The sequence below is a fragment of the Pelobates fuscus genome, chromosome 1, assembly GCF_036172605.1.
Source record: "Pelobates fuscus isolate aPelFus1 chromosome 1, aPelFus1.pri, whole genome shotgun sequence".
Classification (NCBI taxonomy): domain Eukaryota; kingdom Metazoa; phylum Chordata; class Amphibia; order Anura; family Pelobatidae; genus Pelobates; species Pelobates fuscus.
In genome coordinates, this window is record NC_086317.1 from 399,638,552 (window position 1) to 399,655,850 (window position 17,299).

At 40.4% G+C, this 17,299-nt stretch overlaps 1 protein-coding gene across 3 annotated transcripts in view; it reads left to right on the forward strand.

Annotated features, from left to right (window-relative positions):
- The window catches only part of OS9 (OS9 endoplasmic reticulum lectin), a 46,692-nt gene that overhangs the window by 15,536 nt on the left and 13,857 nt on the right, over positions 1–17,299 (forward strand). For all 3 annotated transcript variants that reach the window (XM_063427611.1, XM_063427625.1, XM_063427618.1), the window contains exons 3-7: positions 6,563–6,626; positions 6,771–6,847; positions 10,785–10,883; positions 11,128–11,329; positions 16,554–16,712. In XM_063427611.1, coding sequence (XP_063283681.1) covers positions 6,563–6,626; positions 6,771–6,847; positions 10,785–10,883; positions 11,128–11,329; positions 16,554–16,712 — 601 coding nt within the window. The remainder of the gene's footprint in view (positions 1–6,562; positions 6,627–6,770; positions 6,848–10,784; positions 10,884–11,127; positions 11,330–16,553; positions 16,713–17,299) is intronic.

Here is a 17,299-nt window from a genome sequence, read left to right on the forward strand (position 1 = left end):
GGTGTGTTTTACACACATGCACTTCAGCATCGCTGTGAGTTATTACCCCAATGTGTGCTATCGCAACTAAATATTTTGTTCTGTTACATAACACATGTCTATCTTTGCCAGGGTTTGTGATGTTATCAGTACAGTGTAGCAAAATGTGGTCATAATAGTTTTAAGTAAACCATGAGTGATTGTGCATAAAATCTCAACTTTCAATACAATTTTGGTTATTTTGGCCTGAGATGATTACCCTTCAATTCTCCTTGTTTGATTGAAGGGAAAACTCAACTTGAAAATAAAATAATTTGGTAGATGAACCCAAAGAAAATATGCATGTAATTTAAACTTTTTTTTGTGGTTTTATTTTTGAGAGATATGAAATCTTGGTTTGACCACAGATCTAGTATTATCTGCAGCCTTTGGAAACCCTACCCTTCTTACCTAGCACATACTTTGTGGCTGTTTCTGAATAAATTCTGGTACATAAATGTAGTACTAGTTGCCCTAGTATAAAGTCTACAAGCTCTGTGAAATGAAAAGGAGTTATGCCATCCAGTTAAATGGCGCATTTAGAGGTGTGTACTGCTTGAACCATAGTCTCCTCTTTTGAAAGTTATTGGTCACAAAATAAAAGGACTGAAATAAAATTTCAATTTGCAACAATTTTAGAAGTTGGTATGTTTTGTCTTGTAGGTTTAACCCCTTAAGGACTGAGCCAAATGTACATCTTGTGAACAAAACAATACGTAAACAAAACCTGGCATTTGCGCTATATGTCTGTCCAACCGTAATTCACCTCTTTCATAATAAATGCACCCCCCCTTATTATTTATCATTGTATTCAGGGGAAACAGGGCTTTCATTTAATATCAAATATTTAGCTATGAAACACAATTTAATATGAAAAAAAATGGGAGAAAATAAGAAATGTTATTTCTTTTTAGTTCTACATGACATTTTAACTGTCAATGTTATAAAACTCTTTGCTTTTACTGCAATAAAATTCACATTTGTATTCAGCAAAATCTCACGTGTAAAACAGTCCCCTATGTACAGGTTTTATGGTGTTTTGGGAAGTTACAGGGTCAAATATAGCACGTTACATTTGAAATTGAAGTTTGACAGATTGGTTACGTTGCCTTTGAGACTGTATAGTAGCTCAGGAATAAAATTTACACCCATAATGGCATACCATTTTAATAGTAGGCAACCCAAGGTATTGCAAATGGGGTATGTCCAGTCTTTTTTAGTAGCCATTTGGTCACAAAAGTTAGCGTTAGTATTTGTTTGTGTGTGGAAAAATGCAAAAAAACGAAAATTTTGGCCAGTGTTTGTGACTACTAAAGACTGGACATACCCCGTTTGCAATACCTTGGGTTGTCTACTATTGCAAATGGTATGCCATCATTGGGGTAATTTTCATTCTTGGGCTACCATAGGGTCTCAAAGGCAACGTAACCAATCTGGCGAATTTTAATGTGAAAAAAATGAAACACAAGCCTTATATTTGACGCTGTAAATTTTGAAAACACCATAAAACCTGTACATGAGGGATACTGTTGTACTCGGGAGACTTCGCTGAACACAAATATTTGTGTTTCAAAACAGTAAAAAGTATCACAGCAATAATATCGTCCGTGTAAGTGCAAAAAACGTCACTTTTACTGGCGATATCATCGTTGTAATACATTTTACTGTTTACTGTTGTGAAACACTAATATTTGTGTTCAGTGAAGTCTCCCAAGTAGAACAGTACCCCCCATGCGCAGGTTTTATGGTGTCTTGGAAAGTTATAGGGTTAAATATAGTGCTAGAAAATAAAATTCCCTTTACTTTCGGCATGGGTTGTCAGGCAGGTCCCGCTAATTGTAATTAATTAAGATACCTAATTATGTAAAAATATGACATAAATATATGTAGAATTTTTTTTTTTTTTTTACGCTTATTTTAACTTTCATTTATTTTATTTCCAGACAGCAGGGGGACTACCTGTCATTACAGGCAGTCCCCCTGCTGGCAATGCAGCAGCCAGCTAACCCGGCCATGTGATTGTGAGGTCCTCGCAAGGACCTCACTCTCACATGGCCGGGGGGGCCCCCAGGAGGACTGATGTGCCACTGGGGGCTCCCTGGGAGTCCCCCCCAACCGCGATCGCCGGCGACCAGGTAAGTTAAAAAAAACCAAAAAAACGTAGGGCGTACTATTACGCCCGGCGGCGTTTAGAGCCGCTTAGAATAGGGCGTAATAGTAGGCCCTCCGGTCTTAAGGGGTTAATAGCCATCACAGAAAAAAACAAAAACAAATCCACAATCTCAGTAAATTTAGAATATTGTAAAAAGGTGCAATATTCTAGGCTCACAGTGTCCCACTTTAATCAGCTAAGTAAGCCATAACACCTGCAAAGGGTCTCTGTCTGGTTCAGTAGGAATCACAATCATGGGGAAGACTGCTGACCTGACAGTTGTGCAGAAAACCATCATTGACACCCTCCATAAAGAGGGAAAGCCTCAAAAGGTAATTGCGAAGGAAGTTGGATGTTCCCAAAATGCGGTATCAAAGCACATTAATAGAAAGTTATGTGGAAGGGAAAAGTGTGGAAGAAAAAGGTGCACAAGCAGCAGGGATGACCGCAGTCTGGAGAGGATTGTCAGGAAAAGGCCATTCAAATGTGTTGGGGACTTTCACAAGGAGTGGACTGAGGCTGGAGTCAGTGCATCAAGAGCCACCACACACAGACATACATCCACACACACAGAGATCCTGGACATGGGCTTCAGATGTCGTATTCCTCTTGTCAAGCCTTTCCTGAACAACAAACAACGTCAGAAGTGTCTTACCTGGGCTAAAGAAAAACAGACCTGGTCTGTTGCTCAGTGCTCCAAAGTCCTCTTTTCTGATGAGAGCAGCTTTTGCATCTCATTTGGAAACCAAGGACCCAGAGTCTGGAGGAAGAATGGAGAGGCACACACTGCAAGATGCTTGAAGTCCAGTGTGAAGTTTCCACAGTCTGTGTTGATTTGGGGAGCCATGTCATCTGCTGGTGTTGGTCCACTGTGCTTCATTAAGTACAGGGTCAACGCAGCCGTCTACCTGGAGATTTTGGAGCACTTCATGCTTCCTTCCGCAGACGAGCTTAATAGGGTTGCTGACTTCATTTTCCAGCAGGACTTTGCACCTGCCCACACTGCCAAAAGCACCCAAGCCTGGTTCAATGACCGTGGGATTACTGTGCATGATTGGCCAGCAAACTCGCCTGACCTGAACCCCATAGAGCATCTATGGGGCATTGCCAAGAGAAAGATGAGACATGAGACCGAACAATGCAGAAGAGCTGAAGGCCGCTATTGAAGCATCCTGGTCTTCCATAACACCTCAGCAGTACCACAGGCTGATAGCTTCCATGCCACGCCGCATTGAGGCACTAATTGCGGCAAAAGGGACCCAAACCAAGTACTGAGTCCATATGCATGCTTATACATTTCAGAGGTCCGATATTGTTCTATGTACACTCCTTGTTTAATTAATTGCATGTCATATTTTAATTTACTGAGATTGTGGATTTGGGGTTTTCATGAGCTGTAAGCCATAATCATTGCACTTATGACAAATCACGGCTTGAACTATCTTGCTTTACATGTAATGCGTCTATCTCATTTATTAGTTTCCCCTTTTACGTTGCATTACTGAAATAAATTAACTTTTGCAAAATATTCTAATTTTTCGAGGATCACCTGAATAGCTGTTTGACTGTTCAAATAACACCACAAAGGGCTTCCATTTGATAAAGCAGACACCCAATTATATATCTAATATGGTGTATATTTTGCCTTAACTGGTCACCCTTTTTTTTTTTTCTCATTAATTTATCTCATGTTTGTGATGAGGGAGGAAAAAATTGATTTTTACATACATGTTGCATTTTTGCTGAGTATTTTTTACACTTTAAAGGACCACTCTAGGCACCCAGACCACATCGGCTTAATGAAGTGGTCTGGGTGCCAGGTCCCTCTAGGATTAACCCTTTTTTATTATAAACATAGCAGTTTCAGAGAAACTGCTATGTTTATAATAGGGTTAATCCAGCCTCCAAATCCTCTAGTGGCTGTCTCACTGACAGCCACTAGAGGCACTTGCGTGATTCTCACTGTGAAAATCACAGTGAGAGCACGCAAGCGTCCATAGGAAAGCATTGTAAATGCTTTCCTATGAGACCGGCTGAATGTGAGCGCTGCTCTTGCCGCGCATGCGCATTCAGCCGATAGGGAGGATTGGAGAGGAGGAGGAGGAGGAGGAGGAGAGCTCCCCGCCCGGCGCTGGAGAAAGGTAAGTTTAACCCCTTCCTCACACCAGAGCCCGGCGGGAGGGGGACCCTGAGGGTGGCGGCACCCTCAGGGCACTATAGTGCCAGGAAAACGAGTGTGTTTTCCTGGCACTATAGGGGTCCTTTAATATGTACCACTGTCTTTATAAAATATTTTACCAGGAAAGATAAATTAAGATCTCTCTCGTTTTCAAGTATGTCCTGGGTCCACAAAACATTGCATTGATACAAAAGGGTACAGTAAAATACAAAAAACAATATATACACAATTAAACATTGAACAGGTAGGAAATATATAATCAACCGTGACAGGAGCATTCTGTTTTGAGGTATGTAGAGTGGGATCTCTTGAAGGACTTTAGGCTTGGGGAAGATTTGAAAGTGTGTGGGAGGGCGCTCTGTAGAAAAAGGAGGATCGGGCTGCTTTCTTTTTATATTGAGGTAGACTAAATAAAGTACTGGATCAGAGGTTATAGGCGGTGGTAACAGCCGGGAAAGAGCAGTCTGCTCAGGTAGGGTTGGGAGCTTTCCAGAAAAGCTCTTAAACACAAGGTTGGAAAGATGGATTCCAGTCAACAGCCAGTTTAGTTCTTTTAGCATGTCACAAGGGTGGGTAATTACATTGTAGCACAAATAGGCAGAACAAGTTATACAATGTATTGCGTTTATTAAGGTGGGTTTGCGTTGTCGGTGCATATAATACATCCCCATAATCAATGACTGGCATCAGCATTTGCTGTATAATCTTTTCCTTTACTGTAGGTCTTAGGCAGGATTTGTTTCTGTACAGGGCACCTAGTTTTGGCTAAAGTTTAGATGCAAGTTTTTCTATGTGGAGGCCAAAAGATAGATTGTGGTCTAACAACATACCTAAGTATTTAAAAAAGTGGACTGCGGTCAGTGTGCTATTTGAATTTTTGATGGATAGGTGTAAATTGTGTAATTTAGGTACTGTTCCAAAGATCATTGTGACAGTTTTGTCAGTGTTTAGGAAGAGTTTGTTTTTTTTGCAATGCACTCTTCTACATCTGTAAACTCTGTAAATATGACCTAGACACTATTTTGTGTTTCAGTGCTGTAAAAGAGACGTGAAAAGTTAAGGTTTTTTAGTGGGAACTTACATGGAGGGTTTTGATGCGTCCGTGTCCCACTTTGGAGCACTTGAGCAGGCTACATATTCCAGCTACACCATAAAGACATACCATTTCTTAAAGAAGACATCCCAGGGTATTTCAAAAGGCATATTTTAAACCTTCGCATGGAATCATTTTTTCGCTAGTTTGTTCCAGGTGTAGTGGTGGGCATTTTTTTTTTTTTTTTTTTTTTTATTACATTTTGTAAACGTCGTTTCTTAAAACTTTTTTACACTTTTTTTTTTTTTTTTTTTTTTTTTTTACTGTTATCCCCGAACTAGCAGTAAGCAGCACTAACCATACATTCTCCAATTTCCCATAACTCCCACCCCAGCTAGCATAATATATAATTTAAATTAAATAAATTGAACACCTGAGGGTTAAAAAAAAAATCAGATCACAGTTTAATATTGTGATCTGTATTTTGATCACTGTAGGCAGTGATCAACTGACAGGGAACGGGTTAATTTTTATTAGGACTGGGTAAAGGGAGGGTGGGATTTTAAACTAGCTTTATTTTTTTTCACACAGGGAGATCACTGCTCATCCGTCTCCCTGCACTTCACACTGAATGCGGAAGCACAGGGAGGCGAATCAGAAGTCCCTGCAGCAAATGTGCTCGCTCTGACAGGCTGTCAGAGCGATCACAGCTGCAGGGACAGCGCGATCGGGTGCTATTGGTCTGCCTCGAATACCGAGGCAGATCGGAGGAGCATTAATGCCGCAATCTGGGGTTAACTTTTTAGTAAATGACGGAAATTTTCAGTCATGTGTCCTTGACGGTAAATCTCCGTCAAGCGTCGTGAGGGGGTTAACCCATGAACATGGTCTGGAAGCAGGTCATGAAATGTTCATTTGCGTGGCTTAAGGAACGCAGCGTTCTTTTCAAATTTTTTTTTATTAAAGTTTTAACATTTTACAACAAAAAATTAGTAGTAAAATTTATTCTATATTCTTGTCAAAGTTTGAGTATGTGAGGTTGCGACAAATGAGGCTATTGTTCCATTTAGAGTTGCTTCCTACATCACAGCCTGACACCGCTAAATGGTCACATGCATATGGTTTAGTTTTCCAATTTGTTTATTTCACCCATTTTAATATATATATTATTTTTCCTTAGACTAAAGATTGGTGGACATATGAGTTTTGTTATGGAAAACATATACAACAATACCACATTGAAGGTAGGTCACAGAAGCAAAATCTCCTGTCACATTGTTGGTTCTTTCTTAGCTTTATTGTATAATCTACTAATACCGACTTTCTGTTGGCATGTGTCACCCATATCATATATATATATATATATATATTTTTTTTTTTTCATTCAGAATCTGAGTTGAAGGGTGATATTTTATACCTCGGATATTATCAATCTGAGTTTGACTGGAACAATGAGACTGCTAAGGTATGCAATATCTGAAATACAATCTTTTTTACCTAATATTTGGTTAAATTAGTCAAACATGTTAAAAATACAATATTGGAATATATTGCATGAATTTGTTCTTTGCAAAAGTAGCAACTTTTTACTTGCGGAGTGCTGGGGGGCGGGGGAAGCTCAGCAGAGACAGGAGTGGAAGGTGATAATGTAGTAATAATAGGTCAACTATTTAAAGCTATTCATTACTTTCTCGTCAGACCCTTTTATATTTTTATTACTAAAGCTATAACTACTGTAGGTCATCAAGCAATTTGCCATTACACACTATTTTGGTTTGAGTAACAAGTAGAAAACAAAAGGCTGGACCATCTGTCTTTGGAGATCATATGATCATCCACTCAGACTGAAAAACTTATTCTCAGTAGAACACTCTGGTTGGTTGACTTATCTTGAGACTTTCCATTGCATTACCCCTGACAATGGAAAAGGTGGAAGACAATGTTAAGTCCACCTCCCTTGTATATTTTATAGTAGCGCCCATTGGTGGGGACTGCCCACCCTATACGGTTAGTAGCCCCACCTGCTGACAACTGGTGGGCATAGCAATGACATTAGTATGTCCCCACCCCTTCCCATTTTCATTTAGAGATATATCCAACCCCCTCCCCCTTCACTATTTGGCAAATTGTAGTGAATTACCTGTCAGTCTGAGCTATTCCTTTATTGAATGCTGTGTACTGCGACTTTCACACAACTACGAATGAGACAGTCAATTAGCTAATAGTTCACATATTTAGCTGTTCCATCAGATCTGAAAAGTGGAAGTCCGGAGCAGCTTATTCTTATCCTATGGATCTGGTCTTATTTCATAAACTGCAAAAGAGAGAATGTAGCGCTTACAATAAATAAATTTATTCACATGAATTAAAATTGACAAAATTGCAACAATGTGCCAAATCCGGGAATTGCATTGTTGCAATTCTATTTGTCAATTTTAATTCATGTGAATAAATGTATTATTTTAAAATTATTTTTAAATTTAAATCTCGTATCCTGGTTTCCATCCACTGATATTCTAAAAGAAGGGAGTGCAGTCCTTAACCATATCGTTTGAAAATTGAGTCATTACTTGATGACTCTAGATTTGTAAGTACGCACTTGGGATTTCCCTTCTTGTAATTTTGGGCATTGTACCAGCAATACTGCGCAATTGTGTGCATTTTTATTTCCTCATAGAGAGAGAAGAATTACATCGCTAATAGGGGTGGGTCGCCTAAACGGACCCGGAAGCGATTTCAACCAGAGCTGAGTTAACAGCTCTGTTTGTGAGTGCAATACTTCTTCTAATACTAGGATTTATAATTTATTTTGTATAATCTGCACTATGTTCGATAATTTTTTATAGATATCAACGTATATTTCGTTCCCTCAAATGAGAACTTCTATCAGAATTTAAACAGGTGATTCATTTTGTTTCATCTGTACTTAAATAAGCGCTACATTCTTTCTTTTGCTATATATTTCTTGTTACGGTGTTATTGTAAGGAAACACTTGAATGTACAGCAGCTAACTTAAATTGATGTCATATTGATTTATTGAATTTTGGAATTAACAAGCGCTGGTTCTAAACTATTCTTTTTTTGCTATTATTTCATAAACCACTTCACATGGTTTATAGTATGAGTAGTTTATCCCCAAATAGCAGTTATGATAAAGGATACTGCTCTAAAACGAACTGTAAATATTCACAGACCATGTTCACTATTAAACATCTCTGGCAGGAGACGGCTCTTTCCAAGTTCTACATACAGATTTTACAACTGAAATTTATTGTTTTGGTGTCTGTTGTGTTTATTTGTGAACAGTCCTACAGAGATTAAGCCAAAACTCAAACATTGAGATCTTCTTTAAAATTATAGAGGAAGAGGCCAATTAATGGCTGTGAAATCATCAAATTATTTAATTTTTTAAACCTTTTTCTGTGCATAATAGCAGTTCGACATATTTGCGATGCCACGACAGCATATGCAAATAATATAATGGCAGAGATTATGTGTGACATACTATAAAAATGTGCATTGTTTTTCTAATTGTGGACCCAGGACATACTTGAAAACGAGAGAAATCTCAATGTATCTTTCCTGGTAAAATATTTTATAAATAATAATAATATAAAAATATTAACTAGTTAGGCTTGTCAAACTAGTATGTGAACGAACGTTTAAACAAGCTAGGTCTAAACACAGTCATGGATTATTTAGTGTATTTTAAGCAAAGTATATTGGGACCCAAAAAGGCTTAGGTAAAAAATGGCTGAGAGCAACCTCCCATGTAGTGGCCTAATGCACTGATAATCGCCGAAACATTCAGCCCACACCCTGTATTGGCAGTGCATAGTCCCATGGAGTAGTCTGATGCCTACTAGCCTTCTGCTCAAGGTCCAGCAGGGCCCCTTGCTTTCTCCCATGATGTGGCTTCGATAGAGCCAATCCAGCTGGGACAGTTTGGTTCGAGGACTTGATCTTCTATGCTATGTCGTACCCAACGTGGTCGGGTAGCGTGCCGATGCTGAGGATAGGGGACGTTAACTGCGAATCGAGTAGGCTTACTCTGTGCTGCATGGAACAAAAGATTTCTACCTGGAGCTAGGCCTGCTCTGGGTGCGACAGGCACAATGTCTTGCATGGCTGGTGCATCTGGTATTCGCTTGACCGTATCGCCGTGAGTCAGCGTATGTGTGGAGATATCTTCAAAAATGCTCTAGAGCTGCTGAACGCTGTTGGAGAAAGTCTTGCTGCGCTCATACAGCTTGGCTCTGTCCTCTGCAAAAGTAAATTACTTTAATACCCTCATAACCACACTCTCCTGTGAACCCAAACGACTATTTCACACATTTAACGCTCTTCTTCACCCTAGTGTTCCTCCTCCACCTACTAACTTGACCACCTCAGACTTTGCAACTCACTTCACTGATAAGATCTCTACAATCAGGGGAAGAGATCTTTCATCTTCCCCTTATAATACTTCACTTAACCTCACTCCCTCTGCTGTTCTATGTTCATTTGCACCCGCTACAGCGGAAGAGGTTTCTGCTCTGCTCCAGTCCTCCCGTCCCACCATTTGCTCCCTAGATCCAATTTCCTCGCATCTCATCCGTACTCTGTCTTCTCTTTCTCTACCTCTCACTAAAATTCTCAATCTCTCTCCTCTGGCATATTCCATCACCCTTCAAACATGCAAATATAACCCCAATTCTACAGAAGCCCAACCTTGTCCCATCTAACTACTGTCCTATCTCGCTACTGCCTTTTGCATCCAAGATCCTTGAAAGAGTTGTGTATGCAAGATTGACAGACTTCCTCGAGTCCAATTCACTGCTAGACCCGCTTCAGTCTGGTTTCCCCGCTAAGCACTCTGTAGAAACGGCACTGACCAAAGTATCCAATGATCTACTCGCTGCAAAATCTTGTGGTCACTACTCTATCCTAATTATCCTTGACCTTTTTGCGTTTTTTGACACTGTTGTTAATCAACAGCTTTTTCTCATCCTCCGCAATATCGGTCTACAAGATATTGCGTTCTCCTGGTGCTCCTCCCACCTCTGCCAGCATTCTTTCAGTGTTTCTTTCTCTGGCTCTACTTCTCCCCAACTTCTTTCCCCCAAGGTTCAGTCCTTGGTCACCTCCTGTTCTCAATCTATACTGCCTCCCTTGGTAAACTCATTGGCTACCTTCCATCAAGTTATTTTTAATTTCAAATACTGTTCTGCATAGGGCTCCACTTGCAACATTACACTAACCCTGTGTATGTGTGTATATATATTTACATTCCTTGCACACTTCTTTAAGAAATGGTACAGATTGCATAGGACTGAGGTTATGAAATCAGTAGAAGAATCTAATGACTTTTTACATCACTGAAAACTATAACTGTACTAAATATTGAATTTTTATTTTCCAGGCTTCAAAGCATCACAGATTAAAGCGTTATCATAGTCAGCTATATGTTAATGGTTCCAAATGTGATCTGAATGGAAAGTCCAGGGAAACTGAAGTTAGGGTAAGTACTTGTATATGACTTTTGAAAGATTAGGAATCGCCAAGGAGGCGCGGCCAAAGCCGACTATCCCAATCCGCATCTTCTCAAAGAGATGTATTGAATCAATGCATCTCTATGAGGAAAGTTCAGCGTCTCCATGCACAGTTGTTCTGGTGTCTATAGTATTGTGGCACTGTTTGTATACCGTATGTACTCCTTCTCAATATAAATGTATAGGTTTTTTTTTTTTGTATCCCCCTTGTAGTTCATGTGTGAAGAAGGCTCTGGTGATTATATAGCACGTGTTGATGAACCACAGTCTTGCACTTATGTCCTCACTGTGCACACCACCCGCATTTGCCATCATCCTTTTCTTCGCATGCCTTCCACTGGGATACCTCAGTCCATAAGGTGCCATCCAGCCCTCACCCCAGAACAATATGTTGAATATGTGAAGGCTCAAGTCTGTAAGTGAATTAAATATTTCTAGGTTATTTCTCCTGTCTTGCTGTATTTTTTTTAAAAACCATGGATTGTGGGCGTTTGGAAACTGAAATGATGTACATAGAAAGTAGCAATTTTATGAGTGTGCAGCAATTGCTGGTTGTATTTACTTGTTAATGTGACTTGCATATAAGTATTGGGTTAAAATAGTCTTTTCTATGTTTCAACCACATACAGAAGACGACAAAGTAAAAAAAACAAGTAATTATTGAAACCGGTTTAGGCATACAACCGCAAAGGATACTAAAGGTTTTCATTGTATTGTAGTCTACATTTTAAAAAGATGTAAGTTGGCCTAGCTTAAAGCAGCACTGTCATGCCGAACTTACCTTTCCCCAATCGATTCCTCTTCTCTCCCTCTCTCAGGATCTGTTCTTGATTTCTTCCTGTCTGCTCTAGTTTTCTTTAAAACATAAGACAAAGTAGGGACTACTTGTCTTATGGAGCTTTCCTACGCTTGACCATCTCTGACCTGCGAAGCAGCTAAGTGTGGTTAATTTCTGGTGGTCAAGGCAATTTTCCCACAATTCTCACCTTTCCTCCATGTTACTGCAAAACCTCCTTTCACTTTTCCCGAACGTCCTGTCATTTAGACAGAACGCCGGCAAAACTACCAAATTGCGTCTTAACAGAATGAGAACAGTTTCTCCGTTCGTGTTAGGACGCATTTCTGGACTTTGTTAGGATCGGATGTATGAAACTCCGATCCTACTCGTGTGGTGTATCACCAAATTAATATAAATATTACACAAGGTTCGTCTACATTAAAAGGTATTTATTTAGAAGGCAACAACACAATACTATAAATGTATCACAAACACACAGCCCAGACCCACGAAGCAACAACCCTTTTAAATCTATCTATCTATATAGTAATCCCCTTCCCCACACGTTTGATCTCACCCACGGTTAGGCCTTCACATCTAGTAATGGCTCACTGCTGCAAGTCCAACATCACATCCACCAAAGAAGAAAAGGAAGCAACAGAGTATAACATGGTTCACCAAGATAGCACATGGCGTCTGCACATCTGCTCAGCAGCAGAGCCAAGAAGGAACAGAGAGAAATGAGGATAGTGGGGGGAGTGGTTATCTCTTTCCTGACTTGTAAATTACCATATCAATTACCACATCCAAGTAAAGCTTATCCCCCTGTAAGAAAGATCTACATGAACTTGATCACATGACCCCTGGTCACCATGTTAGTTTGACAGAATGTCACCACAACTCGTCTCGTGGCTGCATCTTGCAGCGGCTTAGTAGATAGCTTCCTAATTCCCACGGTATCAGTGAGCCATCTACCAAAAGGCTGAAAGACCTAAATTGGTCTTTCAGCAAAATTTACTAATACTAAGTAAAGATTACTTAGTATTAGTAAATGCTGCCCCTACTCACTATGCTGTGAGTCAGGGCATGTCTACTAAACAGTGAGAAGCTTGTGGCTGCTCACTGTTAAACACAAAAGAAAAAAAATAATATATCCCCCCCACCCGTGTCACGCGAGGTACAGGCTGCTCACTGTTTACTAGACATGCCCCTTCTCGCGGTATAGCGAGTAGGGGCAGAATTTACTAATACTAATAATCTTTTTTTTTTTTTTGTCAATCTTTCTTTTATTGAAGCATTTTTGATAGGGTACAGAAGAGAAGGGGGGGGAAACGCATAGTTCGAGTACAGTAGAGGGTTTAAACATTGTCGGCCTGATACTATTACATTTCTGGAATCAACGATGCTTCGTTTTTTGATTTTTTTCGTAAATCAGGTTGGGAAAACCGGTTCATAAATCAGTCATAGAGAACAGGATTTTAGTACAGGCGTTTAAATCAGGCTTTGAAATCAAGGTAGTAAATCAGGCTATTAAATCAGGCTAGTAGATCAAGCTATGAAATCTGACTAGGAGATCAGGCTATGAGATCAAGCAATTAAGTCAGGCTATTAATTCAGGCTATTACATAAATCAGGTTGAGAAAACAGGTTCATAAATCAATCATAGAAAACAGGATTTTAGTACAGGCAGTTAAATCAGGCTCTGAAATCAAGTTAGTAAATCAGGCTATTAGATCAGGCTAGTAGATCAAGCTATGAATCGGACTAGGAAATCAGGCTATGAAATCAAGCTATTAAGTCAGGCTATTAAGTCAGGCTATTAAATCATGCTATTAAGTCAGGCTATTAAGTCAGGCTATTAAGTCAGGCTATTAAGTCAGGCTATTAAGTCAGGCTATTAAATCAGGCTATTAAATCAGGCTATTAAATCAAGATTAACGACATGACATTAAGCATGCTAGGCTAGTAGCGAAAACGTTAGTTTCAGTCCCGTTTAGATGTGTGATAAAATAGGGGTCCAAAAGTCTATCAGGACATAGTCCATTATAGCTGCGTTGCTGTGGTGGCGTGGCAGCAGTCTAGGCCGCGGTGCGGCAGTGGTAGTTGCTGGGAGTCATCCTATACCTTCAGTCGGCATTGGTAAGGCACATGCTGAACAGTCCCATGCATTGGAGCGATCGGCACAGGGCGCGGGCCCCCTCCTGCCCCAGGCCCATTCGGGGGGTGGCATCTTCTGACCACTGGCTCGATGGCTCTGTGAGGTCGAGGCAATCCCGTTGTGGGTGCAGTTGGTGCCGGATCTCTTTCGCCGCCAGCGGCGGGCATTCCTCCTGCAGGGTGGTTGATGCTGTGGAGGTATATCCCTCCTGGCACCCGGGCTGGGTGGGCTGCGTGGTTGCGCGGTTTTCTTGTGGGTAGCTGCTGTGCCCGGAGTGGGGCGCCTCTGCCTCGTGTCTCTCACCTCAAGTTTGCGGTCTGGCCTTGGTTGCGGTTTCGCCTTTGTCTGCATGCTGCTAGGTCGGTTCTGCTGGTTAGCTGCCGGCTGGGATAGCCTGCTTGTCCTCTGGGCTTTAAGCCTCTGCTCCAGCTTGTGCCAGAATCTTGCAAATGCTGCGTTTATACGTTGGTGTATATCGCAGGGCTCCCCTGTGTCAGGCATGCTGTTTGAACTGCGGGGGTCGCTTGCCGCCGCCATTTTGGGTTCCCCATGCGTTAGGCTGGTCTGGAGTTGCAGAGTACAGGACTGCGTGATATGCTTGTGGTGCCTGTCGTTGGGATTGGACCGAGATGTCCCCCATCGGTCCAGAGGGGGGGGGGGGGTAGGAGATGACTGTTGCGAGGGATCCTTGACCGGGTCGGACAGACTGGGGAGCGGCCGTCTCCCTGCTGCCCGGTCTCCGGTAGGCCTCCGAGTGTTCTGCCCGGTTTCCAAGAGGTGACGGGTCAGAGTGTGGTACCGGACGGTACCCCCGAGTTTCCCCAGCATGCTAGGTGCCGTCCAGATGCTAGGCTCCGCCCCCCTAAGTAATCTTTTAATCTTTACTTAGAATTAGTAAATTTGGCTGGAAGACCAATTACATTTTTCAGCCTTTTGGTAGATTGCTCCCTAATACCGTGGGAATTAGAGAGTGATCTACTAAGCGACTGCAAGATGCAGCCGCAGCACGAATAGGATCGGAGTTTCATTCATTCTAATGAAATTCCGATCCGAACAAAGTCGCGAAAGGATGTTTGAGAAAAGTGAAAGGAGGCTTCGCGGGAACACGGAGGAAAGGTGAGAGTTGTGGGAAAATTGCTCTGACCACCGGAAATGAAGCACACTTTGCTTCTGCGCTGGTCAGAGATGGTCAGTCGTAGGAAACTTCCATAAGACAAGTAGTCCCTACTTTGTCTAATGTTTTAAAGAAAACTAGAGCAGACAGGAAGAAATAAAGAAAACAGATCCTGAAAAAGGAATAGATTAAAGAAAGGCAAGTTCGGCATGACAGTGCTGCTTTAACAGGACAGTCTGTTTTGTACAGTGTGCACACACACTAGACACTGCTTTTACAGATCTAGCTAAGCAGAGAGGGTGAAATGGCTTTATCAATTTGTGACCTCTGCATATGCAAAATAAATGAAATTACTAATATCTTAAAAAGTTACTTGTCCATTACTTGATGTACAGTTGGTGGTAAACAAATAAAAATATCTTTAACCAGTCTACTGCACATCTTTTAGGCCACAGCAAATACATGGTTGGTATGAGTGATCAGAAGTAGTATCCATTTTCAGATATCTGCTTAGTAGTGGTATTACATAATTTGGAAAACTAACAGACTTGCTTACTAAAGTGAGAATTTAAAGTGATTTAGAAGGGAATTTCAAATTCAAGGTAAAACTACTCGAACTAAATCTTCTTCTAGATGAGATACTGGAAAATCAAGACAAAGGGAGTTTTATCAAAGTGATATAAATAGTGATCGCTTTCTTTATTGTGAATTCTGTCAGTTTTCGTAGAAGTTTCCATTTCATAGCAGCAGGCATTACAGCAGGCAGTAAAATTCATAATTCTGTTGCACAGCCAGAAAATGAACGTACATTTAAAAAATTAGTTATGGCATACAAAAGATTTTAATAAAGGATGCTAAAATTCAGAGAAAACTAGACATACGTGTTGATGACACTTTGGTAACTATACCCCTATGCCTTCATATCATGCTCTAGCATATAGTCAGTCTGGTCAGCAACTTTAAATGTTCTGTATGTATTATGTTGTACATAATGTATTATGTTGCTTAAAGCAAGAAATCTCACCTGCAATTTGCATTGGAATAAAATAAAAAAGACAGTCTGGTTTACCAGTGTGTCATTCATGTATTTGCACGTCCTGAACTCGCAGAGCCTGCTCACACCAGATCAGCCTCTTTTGCTTTCCAGATTTGATGTGTGAGAGCACATACATCAGTTACCTGCTTGCTTCATTGCACAGCACTCTGAGCCAGCCAGGCAACTGCTGGACACAAAAGATTAGAAGTCTTCTCTCCCTGTCATGTAATTACTCTGTCTCATAGATAATACAATAATCTGATAAGAAAAAAATTTGAATATAAAGTTGTAAAAAAAAAAAAAAAAAAAATGAACTGCTGGACACAGGCTCACAGGAAAGCCCTTGCAGGCTTATGCTACATATTTAGTCAAACAACTTAGTGGTGAAAAGTAGACTTCTCTTTATGTAATCATTGTTAACTGAATGTAGCCTGGGCACAAGAGAAGTTTAAAATCTCAGGGTTAATTTTTAAAGTATTTATGGTATGGTTCCTAGCACCATAACTCCTACAAATGTTTGTGTACCATTTTTAGTCATGGTTGTGTTTTACAGCTGACACAAAGAGGATAGTGGAGGAACTGTCAGAGGAACTCAAGACCCTGGACTTGAGAACATCATCAAATAAAATGTCTTCTTTAAATCACGTCTTGAATAGAAATGATTTTGAAGAGTCAATATCTACAGAGCAAGAACAGCAAAAAGATGAGATTGGTAAGATATGTAAACAAGAAAATCCACAAAAGCCCTTTGTACTGATAGACAGTAAATCCAAAAATTCTTGGTAAAACAATCTGTGTATACGAATGAACATGAAAAATTTATTTAAAGGGAAACTATAGTCACCAAAACAACTTTAGTTTAATGAAGCAGTTATAGTGTATAGAGCATGCTCCTGCAGTCTCTCTGCTCAATTCTCTGCCATTTTGGAGTTAAATCACTTTGTTTATGCAGCCATATGCACACCTTTCTGCATGTGACTTACCCAGTCTTCCTAAACACTTCCTGTAAAGAGTCATCTAATGTCTACACTTCCTTTATTGCAAATTCTGTTTAATTTTAGTATTTCCTATCTCTTGCTCTCTTACTAGCTTGCTAGATCCTGCAGGAGCATCCTCTATGTAATTAAAGATCAATTTACAGAGCAGGAGATAAAAACTTTTAAAATAAGTTACATCTAATTGAAAATGAAACCATTTTGTTTTCATGCAGGCTGTGTCAGTCACAGCCAGGTGAGATGTGGCTAGTGCTGCCTAAACAGAAACCGTGATTTCACTTCTAAATGTCAGAGAATTGCGCAG